The 14,198-nt window shown below is 42.2% G+C and overlaps 1 protein-coding gene across 1 annotated transcript in view; it reads left to right on the top strand.

The window, feature by feature from the left end:
- Nucleotides 1-14,198, top strand: part of NHERF4 (NHERF family PDZ scaffold protein 4) — a 131,586-nt gene that overhangs the window by 73,776 nt on the left and 43,612 nt on the right. Inside the window, exon 6 of the mRNA XM_075327664.1 lies at nt 5,883-6,019. Within this exon, the coding sequence (XP_075183779.1) occupies nt 5,883-6,019 (137 nt within the window). The remainder of the gene's footprint in view (nt 1-5,882; nt 6,020-14,198) is intronic.

The raw sequence follows: 14,198 nt of genomic DNA on the forward strand, positions 1-14,198 counted from the left end.
TAAAGAAAAATTTTAAAACACCCCAGGATGCTGTCTACGATTCTTCTGTATTCAAAAATAGCAGTTGCAGTCAAGTAAAGGGAAGGAGAAAAAAACAAGAATGTAGATGGTGAATATTGGAATGTGAATACGCATTACTGCTAAGGAAAAAAGATTATTTTTTTTTAAATATGAGTTACTTGAATATTGTATGTCATGTTCAGTATGCACCAGTTCAGACTATGAGATTAGGAAGTGCTGTCAATTTTATCTAGTTTGTATTATAGAGTCATGTCCTTTGTCTGCGCACTCCTCCCAGTTATTTCAGGTGTTTTTAATTTTCCTTTTGCAGGTTCTATTCTAGCCCATATAACAGTTCAGTTTGGACAAGAGAGGCATAGTATTTAGATTAGGACCCAGATGAGAGTAACACCTTGATGTGGTAACTGGGCAAAAGTAAATTTGGCCACCTTTATTTGCTAAGTAACTGATATTTTTAAAAGAACGTTTTTAATGTTTTCTTAGCAGTAATGCGTATTCACCATCTACTTTCTTGTTTTTCCTCCTTCCCTTTACTTGAGTGCAACTGCTATTTTGGATATCGTACATCATGTTCAGTATGCACCAGTTCAGACTATAAGATTAGAAAGTGTCGGCACTTTTTTCTAGTACGTTTCTTCTGTGACATGGTAAACAAGAGGATCCCTTGGATTTTACTTGCAGACCCTTATCCTAGATTTAGTATTTCACCTAAGGTGCTGCAAACAATTTTTTTATGCTGCTAGTGATGTGCTGAAATCATTCAAAGCAAAGGCCTGTGCACGTCCTACTGACTGGTGACTGTTGTTACCTTCAGGAAATGTAGTTATTATCTTTCTCTTTGTTACAGTCATTGTTGTTCTCTAATTCTGATCATCACATTTTGGGCAAAATAAATGTTTTATGTTGATAAACTTTGGATCTTTTGTAAAACACTGTTCTAATGGCATGGTGTACACCTTATAAAAACCTTCAAATGTTCATCAATGTAGATTACATTATTTCTGAAAAAAGAAAGTGATCATAGTTTGTTCTCTAATTTTGATCTCTAGTGTACGTATATATTAAAATGAAAGCAAAAAATCCTAGGTAAGAAAAGAAGATGCAAGCACAAAGTACAATGTGCATTATATGTAGACAATGGAGTGCAGGCTGAACAACAAAAGACTGAAAGGTGCAGAAAGTGGAGAAATTGCTGCAAAATCCCGGAAAGTGGAACATCACACAGAAGATAGACTTTTGTTGTTCAGCCTGCACTCCATTGTCTACATAAAATGCACATTGCACTTTGTGATTGCATCTTTTTTACTTACCTGGGATTTTTTACTTTCATTTTAATACATAAATATATGTATATATTTATGAATGTATACTGGTATTATTTAATTATATTTGTGTTTGCAATTGCACCTTAATAGTCGCATGTCCCTTTATCTATTCACTAATTCCGGCTATGTTGTTGTTATCCACATTCAGGGGTTATTTTACATGCACTTGCACTTTATATCATCATCTTCATATGCTGCCCCCATTGGTCTGCATTCTCCCGTTCTGCTTCTCCTCTGATTGAGATGTTGAGCACTGCACTTCCGGATATGGCCGCATGGAGACAGAGCGCCGATAGAACCGCTGCATTATATAGGTGAATGTCGATGTAAATACCCCTACATTACATGTTTTACTCATCCCCTGGAAAAAGCACTGAACAAAATGCACGTCGGGGGGGACATCAGACCCGTTTTAAGGTTGTCTGTTCCAACTCTCCTCTTGGTCCACCTTTCATTTTTTACACTTTGATGACTAACACTTGCTTTTCACCCTATGCAAATTTTTACAATACATTTAGACACTGTGTGTTTTTACATTTACACCCTTATGGACCTTATTCACTTGAATTATTGGGGTTTTTATGCAGTATTAGTGATCTCTAATAATATGCTCCCTTTGGGCCAATACTTCAACACTGTTGTGGTTGATACATTTTCTTCTTTGTATCCTTTTTGCATTTCATTCTTTGCCATTTTTGCATTGTCACAGTGGTTCGGTCAAGTTTTCAGTAATTCCCTTGACTTTTTTATTACACTTTTTTCCATCTAGACTCTTACTTGGGTCATTTATCAGCACATTATTGCCATCTATATAATGCAATTAATTATTCACTTTAGAGTTTTTCATATCTATTTAAATTTCATATGCATTTAAATTCCCTTACTTTGTGGTAAATAATTCCAGTTGATGTTTAGTTTCAATTAATTAATAAAATATATTATTTTTATATTGGAGCAATTGTGCACTTTTTCTTTATCTTCTGGATATTAAATTTAAATATTGATGTGGTGCCCTGCACTAAAAAGTATTTTAAATAGTCATGTAGCAAGTTGGGCTGCAGTGTATACATCGCGCAGGCCAAAAACTAATGCTCTACCTGGATACAGCTAAACCCCCACTAAAGTGGAAGCATCACAGGTGCAGGGGAAGCAAATCACACACACACACCTCCATGGAATGGAGGGGGGGCGAATGCTAGATGATAAAACTGCACACTAGTGGCTTGCATAGAGCGCTGTTCACATATGCAGATAACACAGTCACAAACCCGCAGCTTATTAGGTGACGCCCATACTATTAGATCAGGCGGGCTGCCAAGCCGTATCCCACCTGTGTATCATGTACGGACAGACACTCTACAATGCAAGGCCCATTTGTACTGTTTGTACAGGATACAGCCAGGCCCCTTTCTGCTGGGCCTTGCATTGTAGAGTGTCTGTTCGTGCATGATACACAGGTGGGGTACGGCTTGGCAGCCCGCCTGATCTAATAGTATGGGCGTCACCTAATAAGCTGCAGGTTTGTGACTGTGTTATCTGCATATGTGAACAGCGCTCTATGCAAGCCACTAGTGTGCAGTTTTATCATCTAGCATTCGCCCCCCTCCATTCCATGGAGGTGTGTGTGTGATTTGCTTCCCCTGCACCTGTGATACTTCCACTTTAGTGGGGGTTTAGCTGTATCTTGGTAGAGCATTAGTTTTTGGCCTGGGCGATGTATACACTGCAGCCCAACTTACTGTGAGTAATACTTAATTTTTGGAGGATATTATCCTCTTTTTGTTGCTATTTTTATAAATAGTCATGTACAAGAGACTGTAATTATAATTTTTAATTTATATTAATTTATCTTGTAGACCAACATCTCTGTTGGGTTTCTTTTGACTCACCGCTCTTATTTTAACCTTTCTTTTTTATTCCTAATAAAGTTGTGTTTTATATACACATTTGCTTCCTCATTGGCTTAATACTCCTCTTTATGTAGGTTTTTATTACTTTGAGTAGATCAGCTCCATATCATTTTGGGGCCATTATAGGTTTTCTTGAATGTAAATAAAGCTTAAAAGGGGTTTTCCCACTTTTAAAAACGCGTTGCCCAAATTCTAAAATTCATATACATCAAAATAGTTTTTAACTCCAGATAGCGTAGGGAATGGAGTTCACGCGGACAGCGATGGGGATGTGGGATGGAGAGATAAAAAAGGGATCTCTCTCTCAGGAGCAGGGCCCACTTACCCCCGTATTCGGTAATAAGAAGTTCCCCCCAGGACTCCACTCCCATAGATTCAGGGGATTTACTCGGGCGGATGATACTCGTTTTTGTCACGTGCTCCAGGGACACACCCTACCAACTTATACCTCCATGCAGGCCACAGGGAGAGAGATTTCCTGGATGGAATATATGCAGTTCAAATCTTTCCTCTCATACCAGTACAGGGAGAGAAGGATGAGGACACCCCCTACTCCTTTTGAGAAAGTATTTTTACAGGGGTCATCACCTGGACATGGCATCTCACTCATTTATAAAATGCTGAACCAGAGAAATAGGGTGGATAAACCTCACTTTGTCTGTAGGTGGGGAGAGGAACTGGGAGAGGATATTCCAGAGGACGATTGGAGCACAAGCTTTCCTTGGCGTGCGCCACTCAAGAGAAAAGTTATAAAATTCTCTCAAGGTGGTACCATTACCCGACTAAATTACATGCTATATTTCCCTCTGTGTCTGATGTGTGCTGGAGGTGTGGCACAGACACAGGTACAATGCTACACATATGGTGGAGCTGTACTAAGCTGCAACCCTTTTGGGACTCAATGTTCTACCTGTACAAAAAGATGAGCGGAGGTGAAATAGAAAAGTCCCCCCAGGTTGCCCTTCTTTCTATGCTCCCAGGAGCTATTAAAACACAAAAAAGGGACATGTTGCGATTTTACCTGGTGGCTGCCCGTATGATTATCCCACGATTTTGGAAACAGACTAGATGCCCTACGGTGCTGGATTGGTTGGAGGAGATGACAAACCTCCAGAGAATGGAGGAGCTGACAGCAGAACTAAATGGGAACACAAAAACATTTACTACAGTTTGGGGACCATGGATTATGTTCATGGAGTCCCCAGAGTTTGTGGAGAGTTTGGCGAGCTTTTTGAACTGAGAAACAGTGGGGAGTCTCATTCCTCCCCCCCCCTTTTTTCTTTTCTTGCTTTCCCCCCTCTCCCCCCTTCTCTCTAATTTCCTCTTCTTTGCTTGTATCTTTCCTCTTCTTTCTTTCTTTTCTTTCTTTTCTGAACATTAATCTGCATTTTTCTAGTTTCATTTTTTATATGAAAAGATTTATCAATAATTCATAAGACAATAGACATACAAGGAGAATGAGTATATTAGGATACAGGAAGTCAAAAGAAGTGGGAATTCTGACCTATAATTTATAAGTGGTTGTATGGTAATAGCACAAAGATAATTTGAAGAATTCCAAGAAATTTAGTAATGTAACAATTTCTGGATGTTATCCTGGCATTGAGAAAATGATGTTCATGTATTGTAATGGCACAAATGGTATGTTTGTATGTTGACAACAGTTTCATCAATAAAACAGATTTGAAATAAAATAGTTTTTAACCTCCCCTGGTCCAGGCAAGACTCTTCTCCTCTGTTTCTGTCTTATTGTTTTGGCTCCAGTAATAACACCATTTTGACAGCTAAACTCAGTGCTGCAGCCAATCATTAATCTCTTCTGTCTACACTGGTAGAGCAATTAATTTCAGTGAATGGCTGCAGCAGTCATGTTAATTGTAATTTCACCTCTACACCCAAAGTCCTGAGACAAAAACAACAGTGGAGAGTGTGTGATGGACCCAGGGTTAGTGAGTACTATCTAATTTTGCTATTTTATATGAGTCCAATCATATAGGCACCATTTTTCAAAAAAGTGGAAAACACCGTTTTAGTGTGGCTGTCTTTTCACCCAAAATCAGAGTAAAAACATAGTCCAACTGACCTACACCGCCACAAAAAATTACAGAGGTATAATCTTTCTTCAGGAGCGCACTACTTATTGGGGGGAGGTGCACCTAAGAAAATGAACAATGGCTGAGCCACCGGCCTAAACTGCTCCCCCATGCTGCTAGCAGAGGCAGCTTACAGTGATCCAGGCACCAGAAGCTAGTGCACGCTCCTCACCTAGGAAACTGTCCACTCTGAGACTGCAGGGAGGCTGGTAACCTAGGTAACAAGCTGAACACAATAGAATTAAAAATCGCTCTATTCTTAAAATTGGAGAGTATTTTCAATAAGTGGTATATTACAGAGATGAATTATGGCTAAAATCTGCTGTGGGTATCTTACTTCTTATGATACCAACTAATAGGCCTTCACTTACTGCTCTCTATACTCTACGTTCTTGCCTCATTTAAATTTGGATTATATAAATGAAATTCAACAACAAATGTAAAATGTATCAGCCTGGCCTTAGACTATAATTCACAGAGCACTAAAGTCAATAAATAGTCATTTTTTGTGTTATCATTTTGTTTTGTTCAAGGTGTACGTGGGACATTTCTGCTCACAGTTGAAGATGGGGGGGCTGCACAAAAAGCTGGTATTCCTCAAGGAGCGCGACTACTTGAAGTCAACGGTGAAAGTATTGTGAGCTTCACAATGAGTCAACTCTCTAAGAAGGTAAAATACTGAATACGTGATAAATAGAGGACACTGATGCTGCACTGTGAAGAAACAGCCAAACTATTATGTTGTGGATATTAAATACAGATTATAATGCATCGGGGTCAGTGTCATATTACGTGATCACTAAGGACTAAACACCCTGTGTAATACCCACAACACAATACTTTAACACTCCCTCGCAATGTATAGATAGTTACATAGTTACATAGTTACTAAGGTTGAAAAAAGACCTAGGTCCATCTAGTTCAACCTTCCTCCACCAGTTCTACACCTGGTTACCAAGTCACTTATAACCAACAATGTTGTGTGTACTGAGGAAATCATCCAGCCCTTTTTTAAAAGCTGTTATAGTATCTGCCATTACTACCTCTTGTGGTAGGGCATTCCACAGTCTGACTGCTCTAACTGTAAAGAACCCTTTCCTATTTAGCTGTTGGAATCGCTTTTCTTCCACTCGCAGTGAGTGCCCCCTGGTCCTTAGTACTGTCCTTGGAAGAAATAAGTCATGCGCCAGTCCTTTATATTGACCACACATGTATTTATACATATAAATGAGATCTCCTCTGAGACGTCTTTTTTCTAAGCTAAACATATCTAACTTTTTCAACCTCTCATCATATGGGAGGCCTTCCATTCCTTGTAATAGTCTAGTTGCCCGCCTTTGAACTGACTCTAACTTCTGAATGTCCTTTTTAAAATGTGGAGCCCAAAACTGGACCCCATATTCCAGATGTGGCCTTACAAGTGATTTATAGAGGGGTAACAATACGTTGGGATCACGGGATCTAATCTCTCTTTTTATACACCCTAGAATCTTGTGTGCTTTAGCAGCTGCTGCCTGACATTGAGTGCTGCTGCTCAGCTTATTTGTAATGAGAATACCCAAGTCCTTCTCCTGTTCTGTAGTCCCGAGTTTACTTCCATTTAATGTATACGCAGTTATAGGATTACTACGTCCTAGGTGCATTACTTTACATTTATCAACATTAAATCTCATTTGCCAAGTATCTGCCCATTTTGATATATTATCCAGATCTTTTTGTAATATTGTACTATCAATTTCAGTTTTTAATATCCTACAAAGTTTGGTGTCATCAGCAAAGACTGACACTTTACTATCAATCCCATCCACAAGGTCATTAATAAAGAGATTAAAAAGAATTGGTCCAAGCACAGATCCCTGCGGCACCCCACTGCTGACTATGGCCCATTTAGAGAATATACCATTTATGACTACTCTTTGTTTCCTATCTTTTAGCCAATTCCTTACCCAGTTGCATATAGTTTCCCCTAGTCCTTGCTTCTGGAGCTTTAGTATAAGGCTATTATGTGGTACAGTATCAAATGCCTTTGCAAAGTCCAAATAAATCAAATCAGCTGCATTACCAATATCCATGTTTGCACTTACCCCCTCATAGAACCCCAACAGGTTGGTTAGACACGACTTATCTTTCATGAATCCATGCTGTCTGTCAGTTATTATATTATTTTCTGCAACATATTATTGCATGTCATCCCTTAAAATGCCGTCAAAAACTTTGCATACTACTGATGTCAGGCTTACTGGACTGTAGTTGCCTGGATCTACCCTCTTACCTTTGTTAAATATCGGTACCACATCAGCAATCCTCCAATCCTGAGGCACCAACCCTGTTACAAGTGAGTCTAAAAAGATGAGATACAGCGGTCTGTCAATTACGGAGCTCAATTTCCTCAATATTCGTGGATGTATGCCATCTGGCCCTGGGGATTTGTCAATGTTTAATTTACTCAGACGTAGGCGTACTTCTTCTTGTGTTAAATTAATTATATCTGGTGGGGAACTTTGATTTTTCACTTGTTGAATGATCCCTGGTACCATCAGTTCCTTGGTGAACACAGATGAGAAATGCCTATTTAATATCTCAGTCTTTTGTTTGTCCTCTATAACTAACTTGTTGTTATATTTTAAGGGGCCAATACTATCCTTTGTTTTCCTTTTGGCATTAATGTATTTATAAAAGATTTTGGGATTTATTTTAATGTCATTGGCGATTTTTGTTTCAGTAGCTAGTTTTGCTTGTTTGATTTCTTTTTTGCATTTCCTATTGATATCTTTATACTCCTGAAATGCTATTTCTGTATTCTCAGCCTTCAAGATTTTAAACGCCCTTTGTTTTTGTTTTAATATACTCTGTACAGTCTTATTTATCCATAGTGGTTTCTTTTTATTCCGGAACATTTTATTACCAGAGGGTATACGTTTTTTACAGGACTCTAGCAGTATATCCTTAAACTTTCCCCATTTATGTTCAGTATCTCCAGTTACCATGACTTTGTCCCAATCTACACATTTAAGCTCTTCCCTTAATTTATTGAAATCAGCTTTCCTAAAATTCCAGGTTTTAGCATTTCCCCTTTGAAATGTTCTATTGAATATTAATTTGAAGCTTACCATATTATGATCGCTGGTGCCCAAGTGCTCCCGGACCTGTAGATCTGAAATTGTCTCCGGTCTATTTGACAGGACCAGATCTAGCAAATTATCTCCCCTCGTCGGTTCATCTACCATCTGAGAGAGGAAATGGTCTTGAATGGTAGATAAGAACTTACAGCTTTTAGCAGAACCAGAAGATTCTATGTCCCATTGTATGTCTGGATAGTTGAAATCCCCCATAATAAGAACCCGATTATTATTATTAGCTGCCTTTTCAATTTGTTCCAGCATTTCACCCTCTATTTGTTCAGGTATGTTAGGAGGCTTATAGCAAACTCCAATTAGCATTTTTCCATTATTCCCCTTCCCATGTACATTTACCCATACTGACTCTACATTGTTGCAGTTCCCCGCAATGTCATCATTCAACACAGGTTTTAGGTTAGATTTGATAAATATACACACCCCACCACCTTTTTTGTCTTTCCTGTCCCTCCTAAATGTACTCTAACCCTGTATGTTTGTCACCCAGTCATGGCTTTCATCCAGCCAGGTTTCCGTAATGCCCACCACATCATAATCCATGGTTGACATAAGAGTCTCCAATTCATTCCTTTTGTTTGCAAGACTTCTTGCATTTGCCAGTAGACATTAACACCTTTATTACTCCTAGCCTCCCTACATTCCTTGCATGTCCCATCCCCCCTAATCCTTCATTGACCCCTGCCGTCTCCCTGTCTCTATCTGCTCTATCTATCCCCTTTTTTGCTCCACTTCCCTTCCTCCCCCAGATCCTAGTTTAAAAGCTCCTCCATCCTTCTGACCATTTTCTCCCCCAGCACAGCTGGACCTTCCCCATTGAGGTGCAGCCCGTCCCTACTGTAGAGCCTGTAGCCGTCTGAGAAGTCAGCCCAGTTCTCCATGAACCCGAACCCTTCTTTCCTGCACCAATTTCTAAGCCACTGTAGTATTTCTGAAAACACCACCTTGGAGGTCCTGGACTTCAGCTTCTCTCCTAGTTCCCTGTAATCATTTTTAAGGACCTTCCACCTGCCTCTAACTTTGTCATTAGTACCAATGTGCACCATGACTGCTGGGGTTTCCCCAGCCCCACCCAGCAATCTGTCTATCCGATCCGCAATATGCCGAACCCGAGCACCCGACAGACAACACACTGTTTGGCATTCACGGTCTCGGCGACAGATGACCCTGTCTGTCCGCCTAATTATAGAGTCCCCTACCACCAACATCTGTCTGGGCTTTGCTGCACTCCTATTTCCCTCCTTCTTACCGCAGTTGTTTTCATGGTTGCTAGGAGCAACGTCCTGCTGTAGTGAGCCTAGTCCTGGCCCTTCATTCCTAATATCAGCCAAACAGGCATATTTACTAGGTTGCGCCAGGTCAGGACTAGGCTCCCTGACACTTTTCCCCCTACCTCTTTTTTTGACTGTTACCCAACTACCTACCTCTGGGTCCTGATCTTCTACACCTCCACCCTCCTCCATATCACTGGCCCCAGCCAGATAAAGCTCAGTGAGCTCTAAACTCCTCTCCAGGTTTGCAATGCCCCTGAGTGTTGCAAGCTGCTTATTTAGATCAGTTACCTTGGCTTCCATATACGCAACATGCTTGCATCGAGTGCAGACATATTCACCCTCAAACGGCTGCTCAAGGCATGCATACATCTGACAAGATACACACCTCGTAGCATTGTCCATGGAACACCTATTAAATGAGGATAAACGTTATAGTAGAAAAACAGAAAAAAAAACAAAACAATGGGAAACGTATAAGGATAAATTCAAACGTTCAAAATTCAAATATTCTGTATAATGTTCTTGTGTCAAACTATGTAATTGTGTTTAAACTATGCCACACTTATCTTCAAACCCCGCATACTTTACTTCAGTACCTCGCACGCTCAATAAATAAATGTGCATCTCAATAATAAATTAGAATATCATCTGAGAGTTAATTTATTGCAGTAGTCATTACAGAGTGATCTATTTCAAATGTTTATTTCTGTTAATGTTGATGATTATGGTTTACAGCCAATGAAAACCCAACAGTCATTATCTCAGAAAATTTGAATATTATATAAGTGTCGCGGGCGGGGAGGACGCCGCCGCTGCGCTCTCGCTAACGCTCGGGTCCGGCGCTGCTGCAGCTGATGTCTCTCATCTTCCTCTTCTTGACAATACCCCGTAGATTCTCTATGGGGTTTAGGTTAGACGAGTTTCCTGGCCAATCAAGTACAGTGATGCTGTTGTTATTAAACCAGGTATTGTCGGCAGATGGAAGCATGAAGTGCTGTAAAATTTCCTGGTAGATGGCTGCGCTGACTTTGGTTTTGATAAAACTCAGTGGACCTACACCAGCAGATGACATGGATCCCCAAACCATCACTGATTGCGGAAACTTCACACTAGTCCTCAAGCAGCTTGGATTGTGGCCTCTCCACTCTTCCTCCAGACTCTGGGACTTTGATTTCCAAATGAAATGCAAAATTTACTTTCATCTGAAAACAACACCTTGGACCTATGAGTGTCAGTCCAGTTCTTTTTCTCCTTTACCCAGGTAGACGCTTCTGGCATTATGAGTGGCTTGACAAGGAATGCAACAGTTGTAGCCCATGTCCTGGATATATCCTGGTTGCTTGTGCACCTTTTTATACCACACTTTTCCCTTCCAGTCAACTTTCCATTAATATGCTTGGATATAGCACTCTGTGAAGAGCCAGCGTCTTTACCTTTTGTGGCTTAACCTCCTTATGGAGTATGTCAGTGAGTGCCTTCTGGACATCTGTCAAGTCAGCAGTCTTCCCCATGAATGCATAGCCTACTGAACCAGACTAAGGGACTATTGTAAATGCTTAGGAAACATATATTTACAGATTATTTTTTTCTAAAATTATTAAGACATTTTTGGTGAATGGCTTTAGCATATTAGCAGGAAAATCTGTGTTCGCTAATTGGTGTAACTTTTGCACTGTGGGACCAGGTGACCACTATGGGCTCCCTGCAGAGTCACTACTTCTCCTTGTGCGTAACCCCTATGATGAGCAAGTCATAAAGGGAAAAATAATTTGTAAGATTAATAAACCAAAATTCTTTGCATGCCTAAATTCAATTTTCTGCCCAAAAATGTTCAATTTTTTAAAACTTATTAATACTTTTTGGGAGGCAGGGGAATTGGCGTATTAATGAGAAAATATAATTTACTTAATTGGTGAAGCTTTTGCACACTTCACATGTACACTCTGTGCTCCCTGCAGTGTCCATACTTGCCCAAGTGTTTAGCCCCTGAGAAACAGTATCAGAAAGCACCAAATTAGAATTTTCAAAACCAAATTCTTTGAATTCTGTAAATGCAATTGTCTTTTGCCAAATTAACAATTTTATGAATAACCGAGGCGTCAGCACCAATCACAATATCTAAATATGACATGATGGAAAAGATTGTTGATCTGCATGTGCAAAAACTGATACACATCAGCAAACAGAGTTGCACCACGTGAACATTCAGTTTCAGTCCCACCTAGACTATACCCTTTCTCAAACAGATACTCAGCCCTGATCCTATAGGTTTCTGGGTCAAGAAATTGGACCAGTGGCAATATCTAGCCCAGTTTGCTATGGGAGTACTATAATGTCCAGTCCTAATGTAGTATCAGAGAGGGTGTTCAGCACGGCTGGTAGATTTGTTACACCAAAGCAGACCAAGTTATCCGCCTTCCTGTCTGTCTGTGGGCTGTAGTCTACACTATTTTGCTGCTATTAGCGCCAATCGACATTCTGTTGGCCATCTACTCCCAATGTATATTGTAGTCCAGCTACTGTTGGGGCTGCCATTGCCGACCCGAAACTTCCAAGTATTTTATAGTTTGCCCGTCTTATCTCTCTGTAGTGCCACAGCCATTACACAGCCACACACTAACTGTGTCTTAGGCCTCTTTCACATGTCAGTGATTCTGGTACGTATGTGACAGTTTTTATACATACCAGAATCACGGACATACGTAGACTCATTAAAATCAATAGATCTGCACACACATCAGTGATTTTTCACTGACCGTGTCTCTGAGCGGCATACACGCATGTGTCGCGGGCGGGGAGGACGCTGTCGCTGCTGTGCTCTCGCTAACGCTCGGGTCCGGCACTGCTGCAGCTGCTGCTGCTGCTTGGTGGCTCGAGCGGTGAGCCAGATCCGGGGACTCGAGTGGCGCTCCTCGTCCGTGAGTGAAAGGGGTGGTTGGTTTGGGGGATTTAGTCCGTGACGCCACCCATGGGTCGTGGTGAAGATGGGCACCACCGCTGCTGGTGACGGGGATCCCGGGAGTGATGGTAGGGAGCAGCTGTCAAGAAAGGTACAAAGTCCTCGGTAAACCAAACGGCTGGATGGACGGGTCCCGCAGCCGGCTGCAGTGCTTCTCCTCGGACAGGTGATGGTGGCTGTCTTTCCCTGCACCTTGATGTTCTCTTTCTGACTACTATGGATTCCCAACGGTAGTCTGCTCCCCAGTGTATGGGTACCGGAGGAGCCCGTTTGCCCGCAGGTGCTGGCCCTTGGGTCTCTAGCCTTAGGCGGTAGCTGTATACCCTCACTGTGTGGGCGGTTGCCTTCAATCGGGACTTTTGCTGTTGTGAAACCCCTGGGGTTCCAGTCACATTCGGATCTGACTATTGTCGGCGACTCCAAGCCTGGTCGGGGTCCGATGGCCCTGCCTGTATATGCTGGCTTCACTTCGCTCCCCGGTCGGTACCGGCGGGCCGTCGCCCGACCCCGGTCCTACGGTTCCGCGTTGCTCCACCACTCCTGCAGACGCCCACCACCGTCTGCCAACCTTGCTGTCAGTGCCTGGGCCACAAACCCAGACACCCAAGTGTTTGTTCCTCTCACTTCGACTCCTAAAACTCAACTGTCACTTTTCCCGCCTCCAGGCCTGTGAACTCCTCGGTGGGTGGGGCCAACTGCTTAGCTCCGCCCCACCTGGTGTGGACATCAGACACTGGAGGGAGGCAACAAGGGTTTTTGTTTGGCTGGTGTCCCTGTCTAATGGGGGTGGGCGTGTTTGTATGTTATTTGTGACGACCTGGCTAGGCCAGGGTGCCACACATGTCCGTGTGCCCCGCATGAAGACATGTCCACTTTTTTCTGACATCACTGATGTCAAACGGACCACACTATGGTGTGATCCATGAAATATGTGACGCCCCTGGACTATCAGGTCTTCATAGGGTACTGCACGATCTTTCTCTTTAGTGCAGTATTCAAATCCCTCATGGTTCTGGGTCCCCATCTTGCAGTGCTGCCTCCAACAGCAAATCAAATCCTAGATACACCCTGCACCACACCCACCTGACACACCAGTGGGCGGCTTGAGCGGAATAGGGTCACCCACCTAGTGGTCAGGAAGGGGAGGTGAGGAGTGTAGTGAAGCAGTAGTGAAGTGGAGTAGTGAAGTGGAGTAGTGAAGTAGTGGAGGGTGGCTCCCAGGAGAAGCTGACTAGGTTGCAGACGGTGGTCTGGACCTAGAGGAGTCAGATCCCCGGTCGCAGGGGATTGAGGCTAGGTGCCTGGACCTGTCAAAGAGGACGGTCCCATCACCGGTCCGGGACGAAAGGCACGGTGGGGTACATGGACCCTAGGTCGGGGAGAAGCTTCAGGCAACCCGGCAATTAACCTGCGGAAAACGGAGCCTTTATGGACTGTTCCCATTAGCTCCAGAATCTGGGCACTAGCGCAACGAGGGGGATA

The sequence above is a fragment of the Anomaloglossus baeobatrachus genome, chromosome 11 (genome assembly GCF_048569485.1).
Source record: "Anomaloglossus baeobatrachus isolate aAnoBae1 chromosome 11, aAnoBae1.hap1, whole genome shotgun sequence".
NCBI classification, from domain to species: domain Eukaryota; kingdom Metazoa; phylum Chordata; class Amphibia; order Anura; family Aromobatidae; genus Anomaloglossus; species Anomaloglossus baeobatrachus.